Source organism: Zootermopsis nevadensis, unplaced genomic scaffold, assembly GCF_977971745.1.
Source record: "Zootermopsis nevadensis isolate Lab colony 2312 unplaced genomic scaffold, Znev_1.0 Znev_ptg000024l, whole genome shotgun sequence".
NCBI lineage: Eukaryota > Metazoa > Arthropoda > Insecta > Blattodea > Termopsidae > Zootermopsis > Zootermopsis nevadensis.
Genome location: NW_028259156.1, coordinates 8,894,508 through 8,921,761, shown reverse-complemented (window position 1 = coordinate 8,921,761; position 27,254 = coordinate 8,894,508). Strand labels below are relative to the sequence as shown.

At 36.5% G+C, this 27,254-nt stretch overlaps 1 protein-coding gene across 15 annotated transcripts in view; it reads left to right on the top strand.

Annotated features, from left to right (window-relative positions):
• Positions 1-27,254, top strand: part of LOC110827981 (E3 ubiquitin-protein ligase sina-like) — a 635,101-nt gene that overhangs the window by 423,875 nt on the left and 183,972 nt on the right. For 2 of the 15 annotated variants that reach the window (XM_087355369.1, XM_087355371.1), the window contains one exon: positions 21,784-23,737. The exons of the other annotated variants lie outside the window; for them this stretch is intronic. In XM_087355369.1, coding sequence (XP_087211495.1) covers positions 21,784-21,875 — 92 coding nt within the window. In that variant the 3' untranslated portion in view covers positions 21,876-23,737. Of the gene's footprint in view, positions 1-21,783; positions 23,738-27,254 lie in introns of those variants that run through there. 15 annotated transcript variants of the gene reach the window in all.

The window sequence follows — 27,254 nt, the reverse complement described above, 5'->3', positions numbered from 1 at the left end:
TCTAAGGGCCTCACACTTGACCCAATTATTCAGCAGGATAATCGAAAGTGTACCTGTGAAAGAAGATTTCCCGTTCCCAACCTTCATCATAGTGAGAACAAATTACATTAAAAATAGTAGTTCCGAGTGGTAGTTACGAAACTACAAAATTCAAGTCAACCAGAATAATCTCCCTAACGTCCTTGTAATATCATACTTAAAGAGATGCAGATACTAGGTACTCAGGGACGTATTTTACGAGAAACTGCAATCTTAGTCCTACATGGAAAACCCTTTCGTTAAATTATCTACATTGGGCCCTGAATACAGTAACTGACTAATACGTTTCTTCATGGAACAGATTACATCTTGAGAAGTTGAGACTCTCGTAGTTAAGACATTCCCTGTTTTTTATGGAACCGGAAGGTTCTTACCGGGTCCACCAGAATCTGCTACCAGTCCCTATTCTGAGTCACACGAATCCAATTTACACACACCCTCACTATTTTCTTAAGATCCATTTTAGTATTATCATCCCATTTATTCCCAGTTCTTCCGAATTGTCTCTTTCATTCTGTCTCTTCTACCAATATTTTGTAACATTTCTCATCTGTTTCATGTGTATTACATTCTCCGTTTATACCATCACCTTCCATTTAATCGTCCTCGTGAAATTTGGTGCTTTCTAATAAATTTGATCCAGTCTTTCAGAATTTTCGTGATTCCAGAATAACATATTCGGGTTGATTCTTAAACAACTGTAAATGAATGCGACATGTAACACGCATGGGTAAGATAAAAGTTTACACACAAGCAGTAGTCTGTAGGATAACCCAAAAATAAGGAAGTATTTGGGAGACCTAGGCATAGATGGATGGAATTCAATCCACTGTCCAGTAGGTTTGGGCAGTGAAGCCGGCTACGCCAGTTGTGAACGCGGCTTACTATTGCCGTTGGCGTCTTCACTATTTCGCTCGTTTCCACCCCCCACCTCGATGGATTCATTTGGTTCGCTATCGACCCCCATCGCGAACTCGGTTACTGTAACTGGTGGTTTAAAGCACAGCGTGTGTTTTCTTCGGTTACCTCAACATCCCATTCCCTGGAGGACTGCACTGTTGTCCCGCGTGACCACTCCATCTCCATGCTCAATGCCCTGAGACATTCGCACACGTCTTTAAACAGAGCTCAGTCGATAAAGTTCGAGTTTACGCGTACACACGATCACACCGACTCTCAGAGGTGAAAAAAAAATACAGTCATATATGTGACCTTAGTGTCGAAATGAACAAAATAACAAAAAAGGGATAAGAAATCAAACAATGAAAATTTAATGTCAGTTCTCTGACTAGATGCATAAACATCCTGAAGAAATATAAAAAGAGGAGAAGCAGCTTAGGACCTAATTCTAAAAACATATAAGTCATGAGAAACAAATATCTTATACGTTACGTTATACCGACAATATCAATAGATATCAATTAAATAATTGAGTAAAAATTAAAATACATTTACGCCGAGACCAACCAAGTTCTGTGTTTGGAACCCGCAACTAACACCGAAGGAATGGTAATGTGCTGCTTGGTCAGAGGTATCGGATGTATCATGGGGCGGTGATAGGTGATTATGGACCAATGGTGGAATGATGGAAGGCCGAAAAACCTGTCACGGTGTCATTTCATTCACCACAGTTTGTCATCGAATTATTGCATGTTTCTTTTACAGACGCCTTTAAGCTTCAAATATTTAGTTCTTGATAAGAGGAGGCCAAGGCCCGATATGGGCTGTAGAGCCATTGGATGGATGGATGGATGGATTTACTTGATAAAACTTTTCCCACAAGCAAAATAATGTTGTTCGAAATTACAAGAATCATTTGCCTCTCTATTCTTTGCGTGCAGGCCACCAGAGCAGAGCAGTGCAGTGAAAATTAACATCGCTTACAAGGAGAGTAGCAATGCCGAACACTTAAAATTGCAAGGTACAGCTGGAAATTATCTCGAAAAATTTGGAACAAAGTTGTACCACTTTGGTCCGTTATTTCCAGCCCAATTGACTGTGCACTTGCCCGGTGTTGCGGAAGACTGCTTCCTGTCGCAGAATGGCGTCGTCTGAGTAGTTCATTAAAGCCGCGATGTTTGCTTCTTCTAGATTTAAAACTGCGTACTCTATTGGAAGGACATTATTGCTTTTCGCTGTGACGCATTCTGAAAACTAACTACAGGTATCTCGATCGTAGCTCTGATCGATAATATTGTGTAGTTACAGCTCTATTTGCTTGCTGCGAGTCTAATTTTAATTTTATTAGGATAAGAACTTGTCATTATTCAATTCAATTCATTTATTTAAGTGTTTGCCAACACCAAGAAGCCAATAACAGGCAAACACTGATAATACATACAATAATAATGAAATAATAATGAAAAATATTACACAAACAGATTAACTAACTTGTACATGTACAATATTAAATATAACAGCCAAATACAGGCAAGCCCAAAATAGAAACAATATTAACACAAAGGAAAATAAATGAAGAAATATAAATAACAACAAATAATCCACCTAGGGAACACTAATATAAATGTAAAACGTTAAAGATCTAGCTAGATCATCTATCAAGACAACCTATCTAGATCATTTCCCTTATTGAGAACGTGTCCTCAAGGGAGACAATGTTTATGCTAAATACGTCCAAAGATTTACATACGTCATTTGCAGCGATGACGCACCTGGCTGAAGGACTATGTCTTAGCGCACTGCTCACACTAAAAGTAGAAAATTCTCTTATTTGCCTCGCCGGCACACGTAAACCAACAGCGTCCATAATGGAATGGCAATTTATTTTGCCCTTAAACACATTAACAAGAAATAACGTATCGAGATGTCGTCGTCTGGTATAAACACTTCAAGATAACAACACATTCCTATGTGCAAATAAGAAAATATCTCAACCAGAAATAATATATGGCATGTTTATTAAAAATCGAAGTAATAACCTGTCATAAGTTTATTCAATTAAGTTTAAAGTTTAGATTTTTTTGTTTGTTTCGACACGTTCCAATGTATTATGACGTTTAACTTTAAAAAGCATTTAAAACACATCCTAATAAAAATATTTATGGGTGTGACGAAGTCTAATTCCTGTGTAATCATCTGTGATATGTAGCGTCAGACATTCTATTATAGAAGAAAGGTAAATTATGTTTTCTTTCGTTGTAAATTAGGGGAAAGATTCTGTCGTTGTTCGACTTTTGTTTCGCGACGCTGTGTGTGTTTTTCGGTGGATATCAACGTTTCTGATTAAACTACTGCCTTAATCTAATTTATCCTGTCAATGATTTTTATACTTTCTCAATAAAATTTAATTGGCAGCATGTCTGTGTACATCTGGAACATCTAAAACTGACTTAACTGAAGACTTACTAAAAACTGCAAATTCTTTACTGAGTTTAGAACATCCGTGAAGAGAGACACCCGCGAATCCCTGAACGTACTATGTATTCCGCTACACGTAACCTAGTGTGATCTAATTACGCAGAATAATGAAGCAAAATATCTGTTCTTATATTCTCTCTAAAATTAATAATCCGTAGCAGACACGATTACCTTTATTAAATAATATTAAGATCTGTTTCTTATTCACTAGTTTTTATCTCTGTGAATTTTTTTTCGGAGTCCATTTTTTGTACTTTATTGACTTAAAGTCATGGAATCAGTAAGGAAATGTGGAATTCATTAACAGAAAGGTAAATCTTACTTTAATTATGACTTTGCGAATCGTCAGAATGAGAAAGTAGGCACTTTTCATTTTCATACGGTGCTCGAATACTGCGAAACGTATTTCTGTATTTCGTAAAGGCTCACTACGAAACAGAGGGTGAGTGGTTAATTTTTTGCGTGTCGGTATGTGTGGCTCTTAAAACGACTTTCTGATCGAGGGCTGCATTTTGAAGTCCTGCTCCAGGCCTTGATTTTCTGCATGATTAACACAATCACTTGCTTAAATTCGGAGTTCTGTCAGTGTCTCCCTCTCATGTAAATATACACAGTTTAAGGCTAAATAAAAATAAAAATTTAAAGACATGCACGGTCTTTAGAATTCCCTGAGTAATGCCAAGTCGGTGGTTTGACTGAAAAGTTGTACCACCGCGTTTATATTCTACATATAGTTACATATTAATATGTGCTATTACTTTGATATAAAATGTTTCGTATTGGGGAAACCTTGTGTTCTGTTTTCGTCAAGATCTGTATATTACGGATTAAATTTTTTATGTATTTGCTATTATACTTGAGGAATCTACTGGAAGAATATTTAAAGTCGACCATGGTATTATCTTATTATTCACAAAAATATTTTTATTCGAAGTATTAAAATTTGTTGACTTGAGTAAGCTGCCTTAAACAAACATTTATCACTTACAGGATTTAACTCTGAATTCTAATCAATATAATTTTATATTGGTGATATTTTACAGTGTCATTTTATTTAATAGTAATAGTATTAAGTTGTTCAAGCTTATATCTGACAATTTTTTCATAAAGTATTTTAACGGTGTTTCTCCCATGAGCTATTGCTGTTCGTTGGTTGTTTGTTCTCTAACAGAACCCTGCAGTGCTGTAAATATTGACATAATAGAATATAAAGAGTTTATTAAAGTATAAAGTGTGTGGATAATGAACGTGGTACGAAGGAAATCCAATATCCGATAGAGTTCCTCTACGTTGTGTTATTGAGCCGGGTACATTTCCACAAGCTGCTACTTAAAGTAGGGAAATATTAGTACGAATTATTATATATACAAATTTCTAATGTAATCGTTTCTTATTGTAACAGTGATTTACATTGAACTGCGTGCTGTTCTACCTCACTAATGTATGTGTATACATGTGATACTATCACTCCACTTTCAGTACACTCATCATTGACTGTCCTGAATTTCTGTGCTAACTTGTGCGCCTTCTTACGTTGTTAACTAAATTAAATGTTAATTATAATTAACTCTGGTAGCGGGATCCGAAGGTTTAACACTGTTAATACCAAAGTCCTTTATTGTACAGGATTCTAAACTAGTACAATTTCGCTTTTACATCATATTTTTGATATCTATATTAATGTTATTCTCTCCCATCTTCTTCTGTGTCGTCCACGTTAGTGTTTCCTCACCAGGATTCTGTCATTTTTTTGCCTACTCGTGAGTTAAATATATGGTCCATAATAACCTTCTGGATGTCACTGATTACCTTAATTATCAGGAGAAATCACACTGGGGCGTTATGGTTGCTAATTTAAAGTCGTTATTTGCAGTTATGCCGATAATATCTTCTGACACAAAATACAATTAAATTTGTTAGCATGGCCATTATAATATTTAATTCGACTGATACCTGGTTCAAATCTCGGCCTGGGAACCTGCTAACCTGATTGAGTTTCTTAGTTGTTTTTATAAACTACTCCATTCAAATGTCGGAATTCTACTTTAAATTGGACCACGTCGCCTTTTTTCACATCATTTTCAATTCATTGATCAGTAATAATTCTATCCTTCGACACTATATTGGCTGACTTATTCATATCATCTGTAATTAAACCACAAATAAATAAGAATACCTGAAACAGATATAAATTCAACATGTTTGTGTGGTTTGAAAATACAACCTATTTCATTTCCCTAAAACAAGATAATAATGTCTAAGTTGATGTCTCGTAGACCAAGTTCTGATAATTTCCATAGACGCGCAGACACATCGTTACTCATTGTCGTTGTGCTCTCACTGAACAGCCACGGGTCGTCCGTGTGTGAACCAGCGCTCTGTCTGGCACCACAAGTACCAACAGTTGGTGTTTGTGTCCGCTTTAATGAAATATCGCAAGTTAGGAGGGGAAGAGAGATTTCGCTCCCTTGATTTCCTCGGTAGAAGTATTGCCACTGGTAGTTTATTTACCCCAGTGTTAGGAATCATTACAAAGAGTCAGTTTCTGTTAGATTGGCAATACAGTAACGGTATTATGAAACGTAAATAGGATATTCAAATGATCAGTTATTTTGTCTTACCAGAGAACAAAAATGTGAAATTCTTCCCTGTGCTTAATTAAACAACGTATCAGGTAGTTTGATAGGTGGAGTGGAGATAAAACTACAGAAAATTTGTATATAGGACGTGGATTCTTATCTGCGACTTCTGATGTGCGGACACTTTGCTGGAGAAAAATAAAACAGACCAAAAGCTGTCTCAATTTCAGGTAACCCGTTCGGGATTCGAACCTGGCATCTCCCAAATACAGGATTAAGGTGATCATCATTCAGCTATGGCAATTCTCGGTACACATATAAGAAAGGATGGGTGGACCGTAGAACATTTGATTATGGAATCAGTGGTAAACGAGTAATGACATGGATTTGTAAATTACCCATTTAGATATACAGGGAGAATTATACAGTATTTATAAAGACTACGTTTAGTAAAGTACCATCTAGGTTTACGAATGGGCTCGGTTCTAGTTTCTCGTTAATTTCATATTAATAATAATGGCCAACTTAAAAACCACTAAGAGTGTCTTAATTTAAGCTTGTTTCAGCTCGTTTCTTTCTTCCACATTATTTTCCGATTTTCTGAGAAGGGGATTGGTCACTCTCAGATTCTGTATCTAGAAATGAAAGCACAACACAAAGAAATGCAGTCACCCATGCGTCGAGTGAGATTCGACCTCACGATTTCAATTTTAGAGCGGCCAAGGCCCACACGTCTTATATTACGGAGCCAATTTAATCAACGAAGGGTTTTATGAAAGTAAAATCGTGTGAATACATTCTGTAGTACACATACAGCCATATTGATTGATATCTATTATGCTGCTGTTGACAAGCGCTTGTAATTATGATGGAAGGCGAAACATTCTGTAAATGAAGCTCGCAAAAATCGATGCACTATGAGTGTGCAGCAAACAAGGACTGGGAACTGGCTGTGATAGTTTGTAGGCATTCTGTACAAAACTGCTAATGTGACATAACTTGGATCCTTTTCATCATATCAAACACTGGTTATGCGCAAGCCTGTTTCAAAAGAAATATTAATATTTCAGATGAAAACATTCGGAGAGTACTGGCTCAGGATGGGAACAGGTGGCGGGGTCTTGTGAATATAAAAATGAACTGCCAGATTCCAAAAAGGGTGAGAGAGAAATTTCTTGGTTTCATGAAATTATTCTTAATAAGGACCTTGGCTCAAAAAGGACTCGTTACTAACTGGAAATTTTCAAATGAATTCAACACGAAAAATCACATAACGTTGAGACCGAGCCTCCTGCTTCGTTTTCAGATGCCCTTTGTTCAACGTTCGGTCCGAAGACCAACTATCCTGGTTTAGATATTTCGTGGCCTTCATCAGTTCACAAAAATTACATAGTAGATCCTTCATTCGGGTTACGACCGCTTCGTTCTTCATATTCTCCAAATAATTATTAATTATATATCTAATCATTTCAAACTGTAGTCCTGTTGTCTAAGTTACTGGCAGCGACTTTAAATGAACAATAGGAGTTAAATAAATAAACCCAATTACATAAATATGGATTTAGTTTATCCATTCGACTGTAATATGACAATAGTAGACGAAGCGTATTTCTGTTCGCGACTGTTTTATTGCTTTCAGCATAACAATATGCCATACCGTGTTTCTACAGAAACAAAGTTTACGCTGAAACACTTTTGTATTATGCCATCTCAAGATATTTCCGTAGCGCTTCACGAAACTCATTCGCTGGTCTGAGAAATTTTAAGTCAACTGCCAGAAATGTGCATTGAGCTCAGTCGCAGAACCGCAGAGTACTTTAGCAGAATCCTGCTGCTTTCTCAAGTAAACTTCATACATGAGGGACTCTTAACACTGATAGAGGAAGGATTGTTAATCCCTTCATTGTTTCGAATCACTTGGCCTACCAAGATCTAAGCCCTCGAGGACGGCCCTTTGTGCAGTCGGTCCCACCATTCGCTAGGCGGAATCTTTCATCTTCTGCGTACACTGTTATCAGAATATTCTTACTTACACCTAACAGACACTGAGCATTACAGAAAGCCTAAAGCGATGTTTGTGCTACATGAAACGTAGCTAATTGGATAAGTATTTATGAAAGTGCGGTGAATTGTAAGCTGCTTAAAGTCGCCATGTTAATTATACTAAAAATTTACGGTTAGATTTTCACATTCATATGTATTGTTTCTCTAACGATGCAACTTAATATAAGACAGGGATAAGTTCGATTTTGTTACATAATATAGGTTGTATGCTAATAAATATGGACCAGATAAATGGTTGTAGAATCGTTCTTTAGTGTTACATCGTGTTGAAAAATAAAAGTCCTTGTCTCCTTTTTCAGTATCTGAGATTTCGATACAGCAGGTGACATGTTTAACTGCAACAAATCTGACACGAATGTTGACAGAAATGAGCACACGTAAATTGTCATACTTAACACAGAATTTAATGACATTGTTTATTACAGGTTGTACAGGTACGCCTGTTCAAAATACATTGTTTCTATATCAAAGATGGTTGCTGTATATTGAACGCGTTATAAATTGTCTTTCCTGTTTCCAAAGTTACGTGCTTCAATATTTCATTTGAGGTGATGATAAAGGATTTAAATACATAATGAGCTAGGAAAGCTTTACAATTTAAATTTGTAATGCATTATAATATTTTTCATATGCCAAGACATTTTGGAAATTGTTTAGTCTACTACAGAAAAGCAATGTTTATAATTAGCAGTGATTTTACGCTTATTAATATAACCAAATGTGATTTAGTGCCATGATGAAGAAATTTAGTCTTTTTATTCTTGATTTGTAAACATATATTCTGCCATTCCTTGTAACTGTCAAACATTATCTGTAGTGTGAAACTTATCAAGCGATTGTTTGTAATTTTACAGCCACATAATAGTTTTATTTTGTACATTTGCCTCAGCTGTAGGCCTAGAATTTTTTTGTTATAAATGTTTATGCTAATTAATAGCGCGTTTCTTGAAGATGCGTCAGATCAAATTTTCAGAAATTCTTGTACCTCTGTACGATTTCGGAATTATAAAACAAGCATTTATAAAAGGATTTTAATTTTCGTTAGACGGTGTGGGTTAATTAGGTTATAAACATTGCATTATTAATTCGTTTTTCGTGTTATAATTAACCGCTTTTTGCAACATAAATTTTTAGTAGAGTATAGATCGTTAAACCATATTATAAAGATACATTTTCCCCGTATGCAGTCTACGTTGTTTATTTTTCAATTCAGACTGTATAAGCGTAAAGAGAAAATAATTAACGGAGTTCCTTAATGAATGTTCACCACTCGTATAGTTGATGAAAAGATAATAGTTTATTCGTTGAAACGATTCAGGAGCTACTCGGAAAACTAACAATAATATTCGAAGCGGCCATGAAGTACAGCTACTACTGAACCCATTATCATGTCTTATTACTGAGTACTGAATTAATGGCGTGCACAACTGACAGAAATCCAAATAATAATGTAGAAGAATGACTCCACTTCTGAGAAGATGAGTTCAGTGTTTGTTAGTTCTAAGTGAACCGTAAATTTTAGACGCTTTACTCTCTTCCAATTTTTTTTTCTCTTTTTTTTTGTGTATCTAAGCCATTAATTATTATGCCATGTATAGAGAAAGGCACTTCTTTTTAATATACGGGTGTTTTACAGTAGCAAGTTCTGTGTAGCTTCTTGTATGGTTCTGTAAATGTACCTCTGTGCCTGTTCGGAGGGGGCGTTTGCGTATTTCTTATTTATAGCATCCGGATTTTTGTTACAGCTTTTTTATTTTTTTTTTACTTTTGGGTGAGAAGGAGGTAGTGGAATTTTGGGGGTGGGGGGTGCAAAGAGCAGAAGGAAGGGTAGTAGCATGTATAGAACATATAGGCCATATGTATATATGTTTGTGAGAGCGTGTTTGTGTAAATCGACCAAAAGATTTAGTATCAAGGTTCAGAAAATAGTGGGGGAAGGTCAGTTATCGAACGCGCTGTGAAAACTTCCACATATAAAAGCTAGAACTAACATAACATAAAAGAGGGGTTAGGTGGGGTGGGACGGTAGTAGACGCATCATTTCCGTGAACGAGGATAAAAGGAGAGTAGGAATATTTCTGATTGCCAGGATTCGAGAAAAATATAAACAGCGCTGAATGTTGCGCCTGGCGAACGGCATTCAAACTTCCTCTTCAGCACGTGGAAATTTCAGGCTGTCCCACTTGGCGTCATGATAATGACGCTCTATTATCTTCTAATGTAAAGGCAAGATTCACTGGCGCCATCGGAGCGAATGGAGACGTCATTACATGGCTATTTGCGTTGAATGTGTCATTCTCTTTAATATGACGAGTTGATGATAATGTCGGCCTTTCCCGTTTTTATTTTACTCCATGTTTTTTGAATGGAGTGAAGGAAAGATGAGGAATGCGAAGTTATCTTGAGCCATTGTTTTCAACCGATGGATGGTAGGAAATATCCTCTGGGTCTTAGGGTATTTTCGCGGACGTTTTAGCTCAAAAGCAGAGGCTGGATTTAACTGTAACAATACTGTAATTATGGTCGAGTTCTTCTATATTTACGCAAATAATATCAGTTCAGGTCTTTCGTAAATGTATAAGGAAGTTTTAAGGCATTTCTTTATATTTTCAAAAGGCGTAATTAGATTTATAATAATGTATGTGTACAATATCTAATATAATAAGCGTCTTTCCTGTAAGAAAATAAAATAATGTGTCTTTTTCCTCATAACAGTTATCGTTATCAGTAACATTGACACTGATTCTGTCTCTTTGCTTCTTCCGGTCTTGTGAATTTGTCATCCAAAAACGAAAAATCGGAGTTTTATCTCTCTTTTTGGCCTGAACGAGGAAAAATTGCAATGACAGAACTTAAAGATTCGAAACATTTTGTTAATATTCAGAAATGTTCAGATTTAATTCTTGTGGTTGTGTTGAGTGGATATTTTTTCTCACATCTACATCTCCTGTAGTATAATGACAATGATGATAGTCTCATTTATTTTAATTATTAAAATAAGTTAATATTTTGGCGTTCTATTAATTATTTTATTCATGGAACAATCGGCTCGTATACACTGCTAGTTACAGAGACACTAAAATATAGCTTTACTGGACCCGAAAATTCAAATATTTTAAAAGGCGAGCTTACTTAAATAACACCGACATTTTCTTCATGTTTTTAAATAATATTTGTTCAAATCATAAAACAGCAAGCCAACAATGTTCCTAAAGAATAAATATGTTTTTGATTTGAGAACCAAATGTTGCAACAGGTGGTACATATAATTACCGGAACATCAAAAGTATTTGTATTCTCTGGACAGCTGGGATAGCTTATTCAGTAAAGTGGCTGACTACGGGCTAGACCATCTGGATTCGATTCTCTGCAATGGCAAACCTCATCTTTTGGACCGGCTTTGGGGCCCATCTGACCGGGGGCCTTTTCCTCCGGTATTAAAGTGGCCAGGATCAGGTCAACGGAATATCCCCTTTAACAAAACCGCTGTCGCGCCAGCCTTGTAGGAAATGGGAAGGGTATTAAAGTAATCAGTGTCAATCAGTCACTACATATGGGACTTCACTCTCTCGTGTTAGTTACTTTAAATCAGATACGCGTGATTTGCATGCTGACTTTGTGGTGGTTCTGTCACTTCTGTAACCATGTCTACTGACTGTTCCAATTAATTAACACATCAATATTGTCATTTGTATTATAACTGTTGCTTAAAGACTCATTTAATGCAAATCATATCTTCTGACAACGTTTCGAGAGCCATCTGTGCTCTCATCCACAGGGCAACTGCGTAACGAAACTGGTCCTCTGTAGTGCGCTCGCCCATCGGCTACAGAGCAGAGATGTCTCTCGAAACATTGGCAGAAGATATGGTTTATTCACCATTCAGCCATCTGACACGGCTTATAACGCGAGAGTCTTTCATCAACTTCAGTCGCTGCGAAAGCTTCACTTTATGCTCATTTAATATTTTGAATAATGCGTTCGGAATCCAAAAAAAGCAGAAGATATATAAACCGTTTGGACAAGCCTTTACTACGAGACCAAATGCTGGGATAGAGATAAAGTATCTAGATGCAGGGATTGTCACAATTAGCTGCTTGATAAGTCCTAGTAACTCTGAGAGTCGTACGGAAGTGTCATTTTGTCCGCAACGAATCTCATGTAGTCACCCGAGATTGAACCAGGACTCCGCAGTGGGAAATCAGCATCTAACTTCGCGCCGCGAACAGAATAGGAACTAATGTTACTATAACATCGTCTACACCTGAGAATTCACTGTTACATTACTGCAGAATGCGAAGGTGTGGACCCTGTTTTAAATGTGATTTGCTATTGAACCTCTTAAGCTTATTAGAATGAACAATCGAATGTTACAGATGCTCCGTTGTACCTCTTGTGTACTCCTAGGAAATCAAGGAAGACCAAGAGATCACACAATGTTGATCATCTCAGTTTTCAAATTAGGAAAATGTAGCTTAATTTTTATGGCTGAAATTCAAGTACGGATTGTAATTTTAGTGGAGGTTTGAAGTTTTTAAGGTGACGAAAAGAAAATTTATGTCTTCTGGGATGTAGCACCGTGCATTCTGTCAGATACTGATCGACTTTTTAGAGGGGCTTACTGGCTCCGTCATCAGGAAGATGAATGACCCTGATGACGGGGGCAGTAAGCTCCTCTGAAACGTCGGCCAATATCTTGCAGAGTATACGTTACAGCTTCCTAGAAGACAGCCGTTTTCGTAATTTTAATGCCTTGTGTGGCGTTTTCTACATGCTCTGAAAGGAATTGACTACAAACAACAAAATAAAACTATGAAGAGTTACACCAAAAATGTGTTAACTGAATTAAACTCGGCTGTGTACGTCTGAACTAATTTACTTAATTGATGAAATTTCATTTTTTGCTGCGTATTTCTTTGTGATATAAGTGAAATATTTTAAAGAACTAAAACTTTGTATTATAGTTAAATACGTTCTCTCACTTTCCCTGATTTGTTTTATTCAATTCTCTCAGAGTGTTATTGAAATAAAGCCGTCATGCATCACTCAGGATAAGAAATGTCACTTAGCACCATTCATATATCATAGCCCCCCTATGTTTTAATGGCCACGCTGGGAGCAGTTTCACTGAAAACTCCATTCACGAGCAACGATACCCTAGCGGTCAACGGGGTGTTACTGAACATTAATATAGGTTTCGACAGTTGCTTTCTGCATTTTTTCCACTTCATAATTTACAGTCATCCTGACGTTTGGACGCTATGTGACCTATATTGTTGCGACAGCGTTATTAAATTTAGAAACCATTGTATGAACCTGGGCTGAGAATCATGTGTCAGAGATTATGACGTTTCATTTATTTATACAGTAATTACTTATTGATCTGATATTGATTTCAGCTGTGAACAGTTCAGTGCTTAATGAAGCTTGTCTGATGCAAGGATACTAGAAGGGGTTAATATTAGATTGTGCTAAACATTGTTCGAACAAGATATGGCAAGCAGAGCAATCACGCACTGTATCATGCGAATGTAAATAGAATCAATACAAAATTTCCCTCAGTAACCACACATTCCGATGCCGATGGTTGGAACTGGTTCATACTAAACAAATTTCAATTTTAGTATGTATTAGCATTTCAGAGTTAAACATTTGTAAGTAGTACGAGGTTAAATAAGTAAGTTTTCGCAATGTGGTTATATTTTTTTCCTTTCCGATTCGCCCCAATCCGAAATGTGCACACAAACTTAATTAAGCCTTAAGCGCTGTACCGCCCATCCGCACACGACCTATCGAGACATAACGAGACATAATTAATTTTACAAACATCAGTAACAGAGGCCGATGAGAAATCAAGACAAATGTGTAGGAGCTCACTATTTACCATGCTCTGTTAAATATGGTTAATTAAATAATCATAAACGGACACGAATTCAAAATGTCTCTCTACACGCAGACTAAGATGCCAACAAACTTTGCTTTAAACCAGTGGTATTCAACCTTTTTTGTTCGCGTACCCCCAGATATAATTTCTCTTCAACTTTGTACCCCCAAAGTTGTTGGTGTATAATTCAAGTTATACATAGTATATAATCTACATCTAAAATAAATTAAATAAATTACATTACTGATTATTCAGTGTTTATCATAAAATAATATATATATATATGTTTTAAATTTCACGTACCCCCTAAGATAGCTTCGCGTAACCCTGGGGGTACGCGTACCCCCGGTTGAATACCACTGCTTTAAACCATTATAATATTACCTGCTCTTGAAGCCTTCCCAACGTTACTGCCAACCACATCAACACTTAACATTTTACTGAGGGAAATTCCACCACCTAATTTCAGACAGTGAAGGCGAGGCTGTGTAACCATTACGTCTTATGGTTTACGCTATGTAAATTACAACAGCAAAGTCTAGGTTATGTCAGTTTTAAGTGTAGTGGAATTTCTGGGTTGGTGTGTTAAGAGTCATGATTGTAAAGTACAGCTAAATCAAATATAAACGCAGCATTTTGAAACTACATTTACAAATCTGTCACCTGTTCACAGTTCGGAGTGTCCTACAAATACACTCTTTATTCTGTTATCTCGTCAAGTTTTTATTCATTAGATATCCAATTCATGATCATCTTTCCTGTCCCAATCGATAGACTCATTTTAAACCGCAGCAGTTGAAATATCATCGTTATAGAGACCATACCTCCCTCAAAAGAAAAACATTACTCAAAGGTATGTAGTGTGTGTAAGTAGAATTTGATTTTTGATTTTCTCTACATAATTAATAATTCAGTAGAATAAATTAATCCTAGAATCATGGCCGCTGTCTTTCTGTTTATGGAGTAACACTTGGCTCAAAAGCGAGACGACTTCAAATGAAATTTCACTTGTTACTTCTACCCCCTACGTGAGACTTCATTAAAGGACGTGAACGTATGTTAAACGCCTCTAGGTCTGTACGGCGGGGATAGCCTGAAGTGGAGCGAGTTGTTTCTGCAACTTTGCGGTTTCTTCCACACAACACTCATTACAAAGAACAAAGAAACACTGCAAAAGGGCACAAGTGGATAATACTGCAATGGTGAACGAAGAACATAGAAATGGGAGTTTTTATTGTCGTCAAGACTAAGCAGGGAATACAAAGGAAGAAAGTAGAAAGAAACAGGAAGTAGAAAGCTATTTTTCGGAGAATTACACGAGCGGATGTTTCAATGTCGTGGATATTCAGTAAAATAGTGAAATGCAAGGAGAATAAACCGTTATTCAGGAAAGAAAAAAACAGGACGAACAAATGAGGGTCGTGAAAGGGGAAGGGTTATATGGAAAGGCAACAACACTTTTCGTTCTGACTTAACAAAGAATGCAAACACAAAAATGTGGAAGAAAGAAACATTGTAAATAAAAAACACACAGGCCCAAAGTCTGCAAACCACACTTCCCTCTAACTACGTAGTCGGTAAAATACACATGAAAAATCAAGTCAGATAAACAGGCGCTAGCATTATGACGTATTGAACGCAGTCCTAGCAGAATCAGAGTGAAAACCAACCAAGAAGCGATGTATTTTATTTGCATGCGGCACAGAAAGGAGATATTCGTGGGAGTTGGGACTTGATTGAGTGATGACAATAAAGGACGGTGGAAAAAAAAAAAACGTTTAAGGTGACGTGAAAGAAGAATAAGTGTAAGTCCATTGGGATAGAAATTTATAACGCAGAGCATCATTTTCTAGATTCTGTGAATCACTGAAATACGGTCGTCTAAAATACTGAAAATATGAAAGATTTACGATTCAGTGAAACCACTGGTAGTCGATTCTAGAAGGCGGTGTGTGCCCTGCCATCTTCATGAACTTGAAAAATTGAGCCCATTGGTCTGTTTCTTCTCTAATAAAGTTTCATTTGGTCAGTCTAACCTTTTTTATGACACATACTTTTCCTTCGTGGGCTGTAATTCAAGGTCCCCTGTGAGATATAATTTACGTTCATTATTTATGTTTATATTTATTTTCGTGATCTTCAATCTTATCTTTATTTAATCTAGTTACCATTTAGTATAGTTTATTCCGCTCTATATTTGTAAAATAAGCCTACAAAATGTATAAGCTTCTCGTGTTTTTTATTTAAGGTTATGTTTCCCCAAAAACATACCAATGTCCGTTGTCACACACATTATTTTCTTGCCAGTAAAAATTGTAACTCGTCTTTTTTCCGATAAGAAACTCCACTTCCGGGGGGCTAGAAATACAGTAAGATAGTTTATATTTCACAGTTGTTGTGCAAGTGTTATCATTCTAACCCAGGCTCACTTTTATGTTTTGAAACTTCCAAGTATTTTCCGATCGAGCTCTTAATTCAAACGTTCAAGGTAATTGCAGTCTGAGCTCTTTTACCTTTTTTTTTTTTTAGGTTTCCAGCCTCTCTGGATCTTCAGCGTTTCCAGTATTGTTCGTGTAGTCTTTTGTCCGTCTTCCTATCTTAGAATCGTCAATTCCCGTTGCAGACAGTTGATTCAACTCTGTGAAGTTGAGGTACCCTGCCGCTGACATTCAATCGTCAACAGTCAGCAGGGGTATACAATGCAACCCAGTAGACATTCGTCTTCGTACATTTATGTGAACGCAAAAGTGTGTTACAGACTAGAACAAATTATTGACTGAACCGTTCGTTACAGCAGGATTTTGGTTTCCAAGCACACAGATTTATGGTGATATACGTGTTCGAGGAGAATAGGGTGAGCTTTATTTCTGTTTTTACAATATTCATTATCGGATCATCTAGTTTACTGTCAAGTGCCACGAAATCAGTACTGCGTAATTGAAAGCTACACTCTTCATTACCTCCACTAATGTTAAGGGAAATAAATTCTTATAACTTTATTCGAGGGTTTATTCTTTCTTCTTCACATGCGTTGGTTCTGTGGCAGATTTAGGATTTGTACGAAAGCTTTAAGTATTGAAATGAGAATAGAAAATATTCGTCAAACAAGCGAGATTGGATCATATTCTGAATAAACTGAATAAATTTATGGCTCGTATTTTGTTTTTAAAAATAAATGTTTTTAATTTAAATTTATAATATCATCACCAGTTCTATGTAGGGTTAGCATTTATATAATCGTGACTTGAAATAAACTGGACACCACTTTTTCATAAAATATGGAATAGAACATCGTTATTTTCCTCTCTCCATTTTAGTACACAAGGGTTTAAGAAATAAATTGTAATCGTAAATCGTTTATAGATGTCAGTATCAGTTTACTTGACATCTGCGTTCCACAGTAGTAATTTTGGCTTGGTTCATTTCTGTTTCCGTTATGCAAGAACACGGAAAAGCAGATAGTAACCGATCGCATATCATACTGTTGGCTGTGTTCGCTCCGTTGACACTCGTACGCATTCTTTATGTTGAGTGCACATCAAATAAATGCCTTTTTGACTTCTGAGCAGATCATAAGCAGGACGTATGTGATAATCAATTAGATTAGTATCTAAAATTGTTTACGGTAGTATGACACGTATCTTCAATAGTAGCAGAAGAGTTTTGATGTCCACAAATCTGGAGGAGCAGGGAACAAGTTTGTAGAGCACATAACGTTCTATTCCTGAGGGCTTAACGCATGGATCCTAGGGTTGTAGTACTGTGCCTGCTGGAGGTTGAGGTTGTACTTTATGTATGTGTTCCCGGTGAAGAGATCGAGGGGTGAGGGCGTTCACGCCGTCGGACGCTGGAAGCCGCTTATCTGGAAAACCAGCCGATAATGCGCGGAGCTATATGGCACTACACACACACTCACTCACTAGAGAGTATAAGGGAAGCGGGGTTATCATGGCGATGAAGGGGTAAGGTAACATAAATGTTATTAACAACAGGCCAAGCTTGCAGATTCCCAGAATTGCCTCCAGCTTCTTTCCTTCGAACGGAGGAGTAAAAACCCGTCCACTTTGTGTTCGACAGATTATGGATTATGTTTGTTTTCTTTGTACTGCCTAAATATACGTTTAATTTCGTTCCAACACTTTGAACAAAGAACACAAAGCTTTAGCCAGTCCCTCATTCTGAAAATCAACGTAAGCTGTATCCGGTAATGGAAACTGTGGATGAAGTCTGAAAAGAGGGAATGTGACAGTTGCAATAAAACCGATTCATTTGTTGTTTTTTATAAATCCGACAGAATGCATTCGATAACATTACAGTGGGTTATCTATCATTTCCATTAACAGTCAACAGAGAAATCTCTCGTTCATTTTCACACCTACCACAAAGGCTTCCTATTTTTTGGCATTCTCTTTAATATCTAGAGCCCGAATACAAATAAAAATGAATTGGTAAACCGAATGATCTCTAATTATTTCCCAGTGACAATACACCGTATCCAGTAGCTGTAAAGTTAAAATTTATTGGTCGAGTTTGTATAATTGAATTGCTCATTTATAAAATGTTAAAAGTCAATTTTAGTAAGTTAATTATTTTGTGCAAAATTAATGACACAGATAATTTTCAACGACCTTGAACTCATTTTTCATCTGAAATCATAGCTCTGAGTGCAGTAAAATATCTCTCGTGTTTATTATCATTTATTAAATCACTTTTGAATTATTTAAACATATTTATAACGTATTGAGCTGCAACTACTAGGCAGCTTTTAGATGTGATATCCTTCTAATATGTATGATGAAGACTGTTAAATGTCGTAGTGACTGGTAGTTTGCATTGTTTTAATTTAAAAGGGGCGGGTTGAGTGTGGGAGAGTGGATAAAAAGAGACAGGGATTAACAAATAATAAACGAAATAAAAAATTGGGTAACGAATGAAGTAATGATAGAAAATACTCCTTGTTGAATTTCAATAAATACTTTACATTATCAAATGTAATATTTAAAATACAATACATAGTTTCTCTATGCTTCTTTCTTTAATTATCCTTAATCGCTAATTTGGGACTGGTACGAATTTCAAGTCCAGAAAGAGAGAGTAATTTTATAACTGAACCTAAAAGGACACTACAATTGAAGAAAAACACGGAAGAACTCGTTCAGTGGAGCCATTGCCACTTTACGATGAGCCATAGATTCATCAGCGCTTTCGCACCAAACCCACATAGGTTCGTTTGTCACGAAGTGACCCGAAGATCTTACATTCCTCCTGCAAATAATGTGGAAAAAAATTTGGTCCATTTACATGAGTTTGAAATCTTGATTACGCGACTACCTTAAAGATGATGACCAGCAGGACATGTGGTTTGCTTTGCAGTACCGATATTGAGCAGTATGAGGTAACATTTAACTTTGTGTATTACGTTTCTATTCTTCAAAGTGAATAAATTTGTGTATATTTGGGTTCTTATGTGGCGTTAAACATTAAATAAATAACAGTGATAGTGCTCGTAGTGAATTTGAAGATGAAGTGCCAGTCGCCATGATAAGAAACCACATGGAACTAACAATCCTTCGATTCTCAAAAGGCTTATAAATATGTTTTCACCAATTGTTTACGCTTATGACAACTGAGAATTTTGGTGTCAGTGATGATAAGCGGAATTATGGCTCTCAGGAACGTGACTTATTTATCTTTTTCACGTAGTTATTATATATACAGGGTGATTCAAAAGGTTAGGGCCAAACTGAAGGAGCGTATAGAGGGACTCAGAGAGAACAACTATTGAATAGGAATCCATGTCCTCCGAACTTATCCTTAGTCAGGCGAGGCCATTGAAGGTAGTTAAGTCTGATAACATACCGCTGAAACAATCTTACTTTGCTCTTCTCCTACTAGCTTAATTTTGTTTTTTATTAATGTACAAAGATTACATTAGCAATCTTAAAAACCAAATTATTTCAGCGGTATGTTATCAGACTTCCCTACCTTCAATGGCATCGACTGACTCAGGATAACTTTGGAGGACATGGATTGATATTCGAAATTTGTTCTCTCTGAGTCCCTCCATACGCTCCTTCAGTTTGGTCCTAACCTTTTGAATCACCCTGTAGATGCGTACACTACGTATTGGAAAAAGCAAACTATATCAGAGTCTGTAAAAGCTCCAAAGTTCAGAAATGACTCTGCTGTTTTTAAAAGATGTCTCTTTGCCTTTACTTTGCTTATGGTCAGAATAAGAATGGTTACACAAAACGAATACTGGTCCACTGATGCCTTGATTTAAATCCCATTTTATAGTGTTTAGAAATAGTAATAGTTTTATTCATTTTTCTGAGAAAATGCAGACTGAGAATTATACTCAAGCGGTGATTCAATGTGTGTGAACAATGTCATAATTTGTTTCGTGTTTTAATAATGCTGTAGTTCTATTATCTGCTGAGTTTAGACAATGCCAATAATCCTTAATGCAAACACTGAACTATGGAGATAATGGCAGAGTTTTACAAACGAGAAACGTGAGACAATGATAAAAAGTTTCTGTCCAACCTATATTTACACCACAAATCCCGCATTGATGGGCACGGTCTTCAACCCTGATCTGCTTGAGGCAAAGTGTCTTTCCTTGCCACAAGAGCAACGAAGTGGTCCCATATTACTGACGTCCAATTCTACCACGAGAGAGCAACATGTCTGGTTGAAATCCGTACGATGTAGCGTTTGCAGGCCACTTAGCAGAGTCGATTAACAAGTAACGCGGGTATTGCTCTACCAATTGGAGATTAGGAGTGTACAGCAGAGAATTGTTATAAGTTCCGTCATTAAAATGTTTACTTGAATAAAACACTGTCACTAGTTTTATTTTATATTACCGTGCATGAGTGTGTGTTGACGGAAATGCTACGCAAATAACTACGTTTTAAATCAGACATTATATAAAGACTCTGAGCTTTTTCTGATTCAGATTATATTGAGTTTAATACAATATTTGATTCGTGATTTTTTTTTCGTGACATGTTAAAATCGGTAGTGAACGCTGATATTCGGGAAAGTTTTATATAATTGCTTACCTATTTCAGTTAAACATAAAAGATTCAACTACCATACTCACCCGTTAATTATATTAGTATCCACAAAAGAAGTAATAAATTAAAGATTTAGTGCATTATTCTGTGTAATTGAAATTATGCAGTGGCACTAAATTCCTTCAATCAGAGCAGAGAACTAACTCAGTGTTGAGCTATGGAAATTGTTATGAAGCTCCTACGGTGTTCCATTTAACGTGAAACCCACCACGACAGCATGCGGTAGCATCAGCTATTCAACTGCCAGAACATGAGCCAGTCATAACGCAGAACAAAGCTCAGTTACGCAATTCTGTATTTAACTATACGAATGACCAAGCTGAGGTAAGCAACAGTAATAGTTAAATAGGGTGGCCCGGTTGAGATTCGAGCTGGACACTTCCGGTATACAAGTCTAGAAAATGTTACCGCTGTGTTCTCCTGCTCGAAAGTTTTCGAAGAAGAAAGAATTCATTGAAATTTAGTTAACGTTTAACTGAATTTCTAAAAATTGTGTTAATGTCGACTATCGACTAAACATTGTTCTGTAACGTACTTACAGATACAATGTTTTTTTAAACGACTTCAATAGTACACTGAACATTATTACATAAATACCTAAGCTTAGGTCTGATCAATGTAACACCCTTTTAATATAATGTCGACTTCTTTGTTGAAACCAATTACCGTGTCCAATCTGTAGCTGTGCACAACGTTTGGTAACGGGACGTAAATTTCAAGCGAAAATTAATGCCCATTCAATTTGTTCCGAAAACAGGAATACGTTCATTTCAACCCGTCTTCAGTGAAGAATTGTACGACGGTGGGGGAGGGCAGAAGGAATTGAAGATGGGAGAAGAATCACAGTAGGGAAAAGAAAAATCTATGAAGTTGACCGAAATGCTGAGGTCCGGCAATATGGCGAAAGAGAAGAAGAAAAATGAGAAGAAAGGAGGATGGATGGGTTGTTGGTTCTGTGTGTGTGTGTGAGTAATTTACACACACGTAGAAGGAGGTTTGTTCGTGCAAGATTAAGATGAAGCGTCTAAGTTCTCTCTCCTCCGCGACGTCACGCGTATGGGCGGCCAATGATGTTACAGTCTGCATGCCCGTAAATGTCCAGAAAGGAACATTCCACCTGCCTCCGATATTCTCTTGGCGTCATTTTGTTCGCCACGTCTTCTTTACCGAGATTGTGACAGCGAACAGTAGGAACATAAGGATGGGATGCGAATTTTAAATTGATTTTACTTATATCAGACTCATGTTCAATTTGCATTAGTCCAGAAATATTAATGATTGTAACGGTGACTGGCATATATATGTGCATTGAATGCATGTGTCATTTGCCGGCACCTGGTTAGAATTTCATGACTAACCACCAAGCGCTACAAAATTTCCGTACACGAGACAAGTATTGCTCCAGAAAAACTATGAAATCAGCTTATCTTTTGTACAGCAGTTCTGCCAGAAGCCGGGAAAAGACATTCGGTTTAACTGCTTACTGCCAACAATACTAACTGGACTGCCATAATAATTTAGAAGTATAAGAATATTACCACAGTTTTATGCGTTGCCCTGTAATTTTGTAAAGTGATACGATATTAAGTAATGTGTGCAAGTTTATTAAAGTCGTTGTGGTAAATTCAGAATAGACGTAAGAACATAAGGGCCGTGGAAAATATTTTGCTCTCTTACCTGTAGCAAATTATTTGTGTGAAGAGTGTATAGCGACATTTCAATACCCGTAGTCTCGGTACAAGCTATTTTAAGACAAACGTAAAAATGTACAGTACTCCAGAATTTTAATTTAACCATGTCTTTAATAATTGTTCCGAAAATGAACCAAATCAAGAATTAACCGTTAATATTATTCACTACTGCCATACATCGTTAGTCTACAATTTAAATAGAACCGTTTTCGTTCCGAAAGCAGTATGTCTTAATTTAGCAATTTGTTACTCAGACAGACATTTAAACTAAAACCTTCAATAAGTCATAAAATAATATATCGTTGCTAAATTTAACATTGAATCAAGGTTTAACATTTCCCACTAGACTCACTTTCACACACTCGCAGTTTCATTTACACCTGATGTCCTGTTATTGCCAACAGAATTACTGTATTCATAAGACTAAAATATTTATCAGTGTGTCTATGCACATTCAGGCATATGTATGTGATGAATTTCTATCCCGTTTCAGAAACGCTTTCATTCCCTAGAATTACCTGTTCTAAGCTAGTCTATAGAAATTCAGACGCTCTAAAATAAAAATGGAACAAAAAGAAACTTCTAAAATTTATAAACACGCTTCACCTCTCGCCTAAGATTAATTTATAGATGTAGATACATCAGCTTACAGATTTTAAACATACTACAACGGACTCAGATATGTACGGGTTGTTCATGGATGACGTATCTCTTTAAAAGAGTAATTTTCACATTTCTGAGTGTAAAGTATCCTGTATCTTCTTTCGTTTGATTATTTCATCTTTATTCTTTTGCTCTGCTTCATATCAATATATAATAACTTACATAAATCCGATCCATATGTACGGTTAAAAAATCTGTCTCTTTGTAGAGAAAAGGTGATACAAATAGGCTTAAATGACACAGGGAAGTGTAACATCAAAACACTTTATTATCCTCTGTGCAATTACAATCAGTTCCACACATCGGCGGCTCAGCGTGTGAGTATTCATATGCGTCGTAAAATGGAATTAAGACACCGTAAATCAGCGCTGATACTGAACAGTAAAGCGTAGGAAATACTAACACTTTCCTTTGATCGTGTATACACGTTGTCTAAAAATTATATTCTGTAAATCTTTGTAAAAACTACACAACTTTGACGCCGAAGCTGATATAGGATTTATTAAATTTACTTTTATTCTTGGTTTAGATTTATATTAGTTCAGGCATGTTTGTTAATAGTCCTAATATTTATTTCTCATTTTACCTGTGTCCGTAGTTGCAATAAGTAATATATGCGTATGCCTCTTTGCATGAAAGTAAAGTAAATGTTAACATTTTCCAGAACCTTTTAAACATTTCATACTTATTCATATTGCCACACAAACGTTTATGTGTTTATTTGTTTATAATTGAAGTAGGTTGTTACGGAGAGCCCAGATTAAAATAAATTCATTTGATTTTGTTTGAAAATACGTAAAATTGTAGGTTCCCAAGGCGGTACAAATATTGATTTCATCTTCTAGACTGTAATACCGTGTACTCTGTTAGGCAGATACATTTCGGAGAAACACACTGTGTCTATCTCTAGGGTTGCCCTGAAGACCAATATGGTACTGGGTCCCTACAGCATTCGTTTATAGTAATATGCGTATATTTATTTACATTATTTCTGAACTGATTTATAAGTCACGAATAGTGTACTGCTGTGTGATACTGTCCTTATTAACCAATGTATGTTTTATATTTTGGAATGTCAGTAGTCTGTGAATGGAAGGTTGTCGCTTTAAAATAATTCTTCTAATCTGCTTAAAATGTGCATACATAAAAATGCATTAGAACCTTTTAAATACGAAAATACTGTGGGAAAATATTGTATTAATAGCAATCAGGTGGATATATGGCTTCATATCTAGGCCATTTTTGTTCCAGATTAAGAGTTTTTAATTTCGGTGCATAGGAAATGAAGCCAAATTCTGTCCCTTAAAATTCAGTGTATATGTTTTGTGTTAAAATGGTTGATGTATTCCAGGTATACTGATATTCTTGGAAACGTTGTTACTATTAATGAGCTTTTAATATACCTGCTAGTTACATTAATTATGGCCGATGATAAAGATTGCTTGTTTAATTTTGCTCTTACACCTTCAAGGAAGACGAATTTACTACATCTATTTTATTCTTGGAATATTTAATTCTGTGTGGAGAGACAAAAAGGGAAGGAAATTAATTATAATTTAGTGGTCTATTTTAGTTTATTATTTGTAATAATACTACTGTTCTGACATCGTTAATCGTATCTAGTAAAACCTCAATAATTCGATTGTCGCTATGTTTGTAATAGATTGTTGCTATCTTATAGGTTAAACCTGCACGCATAAAGGGGCAACATAATTCCGGAAAGAATCGCATTAGTCTAAGAAAATAAGTGGTAAAGAAAAGGCTTTCTGCCTGTGCTGCGGTATTTTTCAAACAAAAGCAGCTTGCGTCCATTACATTTTGACTTACATATGTAAAAGTAAAGTACCTACATGCTCAGGACAGGGACCAGTGGCGGGCTCTTGTGGGCACGGTAATGAACCTCCGGGTTTCATGTTGGGAATTTCTTAAGTAGCTGAGCGACCTTTGGCTCCTCAGGAAGGACACGGCTCCACGGAGTAAGTGGATTAAGCAACTACGTACATAAATATGAACTTATTCCTATGTTACAACACATAAAAGCTTTGATGAAAAATAAGAATATCAGGAAATTTTCGCTGATTCATGTGCTGGAAAGTGGTTTTCCCAAGAATTTTAATTCCGGACTAATGTCGGTTTCCCTGAAACACTTCAATTATTATATATACAAGAATGTTTCGTACGTAATTTGTGTGAACATTTATTGGTTCTTTAATTAACGTCGTCAAACTGGAATACGGATAGATATTGAGCTATACTAACTTTCAAGGTCAACGATTATAAGCTCTGTTTGTAGTTCAGCTGTCTCAGAGGAATTTAAAACGTGGGCAGTGAAGTACCTCTTGAGCAGTGACATTATTAAATATCAAAGGCAATTCTTTAAGTGGTTCAAGAGTTATTAAGGCGGTAGATCTGTGGGCATCATGAGATTCTAAAGCCGTACTGGTCAGAGTTCAGTTCCTCAACGCGGCGATTATAAAAATGACCGCGTTCTAGGATGCTGCGACCTGATTATCCAGCAATAAACACTTATGTAACACAATTGTTTTGAAGAAGTTAATGATCGTTTATCTAGTAAAGACATACATTTATGTTTTCACAAAAACTTGCATGTTTTTCCTGGTATCTTGATCTGTTTGAGTTTCGAAACTAGCAGCTGCAGGAATCGAAATATTGTACGCCTATAATTATCGCAGTACACATACGAAAAGCCATGCAGTTATCGGAGTGGAAATAATGTAGCTTTCATTTTTAGAACGTATTATATCATTCGCCTCCCACAAAAGATGTGTCACTGCTCATAATATAATCACGAGTTAAGTAAAGTTAACAGAGGCCAATGAGAACTTTAAAAACAACCAGTGGTAGCCATGCGCAAGGACAGATTGGTGTTGACTGGCACCCAAGATAATCAAGCATTGTAACACATCAGAATTCAGCGCGTTAATTTTGTATTAAATTGCAGATTTGCCCATATTCAGTTTGTACATGGCTATTTCAGATTCTATCAAAGTTACGTCTAACTACATTAGCAAGGATGGGGTTCAGTTTCGATTCCAAACATGTTGGTTCCTTTCACGAGAATCGTTCGTCAGCAGAAGAGACATTCATACCATTCCATTACTAACAAAAGGGATGCAGACATAAAATTAGTTGATTCTAAAGAATGAAACCGGGTGAGGTTTGTTGAATTCTGTCAGGCCTCCTTTTCCATTTCCCTAGGAATAAGAAAAAGTAGAATCTAGAGATGTCGGAAATGAGTGATGAGATCCGAAAATGAAGAGGATGTTGAAAACATTGAATTTGAGTTGAGTTGATATATATATATATATATGACCACGGTGGCGCCATGGAAGTTTATTCTAACACGTAACAAGTTTTTTAGGAAGAGAAAGGCAGTTCTTTAGCGGAAGCAGAGTGACGGGGATTCCCATTCATTGTAACGCGACGGAAACGTGTGTGTCGAGGGGTAGAGGGTCTAGAAAGATGACTGACGCAAGAACAAAAGATTTAGCAGAGTTCTTTATAACACTGCGTGTGTTTGTTCCCTGTCCGAACATCGCCTCTCTTCAGCAGTCTAGTAGGCCAACTGTTATTTCAGTCAGACAGCGAGATAGACCAACTCCGGATGAAATGAGACGAATATCAAGAGATGAAGGGACTCGGCGGATGAGGAGAGGAATGCTTAAGATCAGCAGTTCTTGCTCCCCCCCACCAAACCCCCAGCTCTACATTCAGGCTTTGTTGTTTTTGTGATACACAAAAGAAAACTATTCCTGGTTCATTGTAACCGTCCACTGGAATACAGAATGCTTTAGGCTCAGAAGGTAGATGTGTTAAGGATCAACATATGCGTGTTCTGTCAATAAATTTTTGC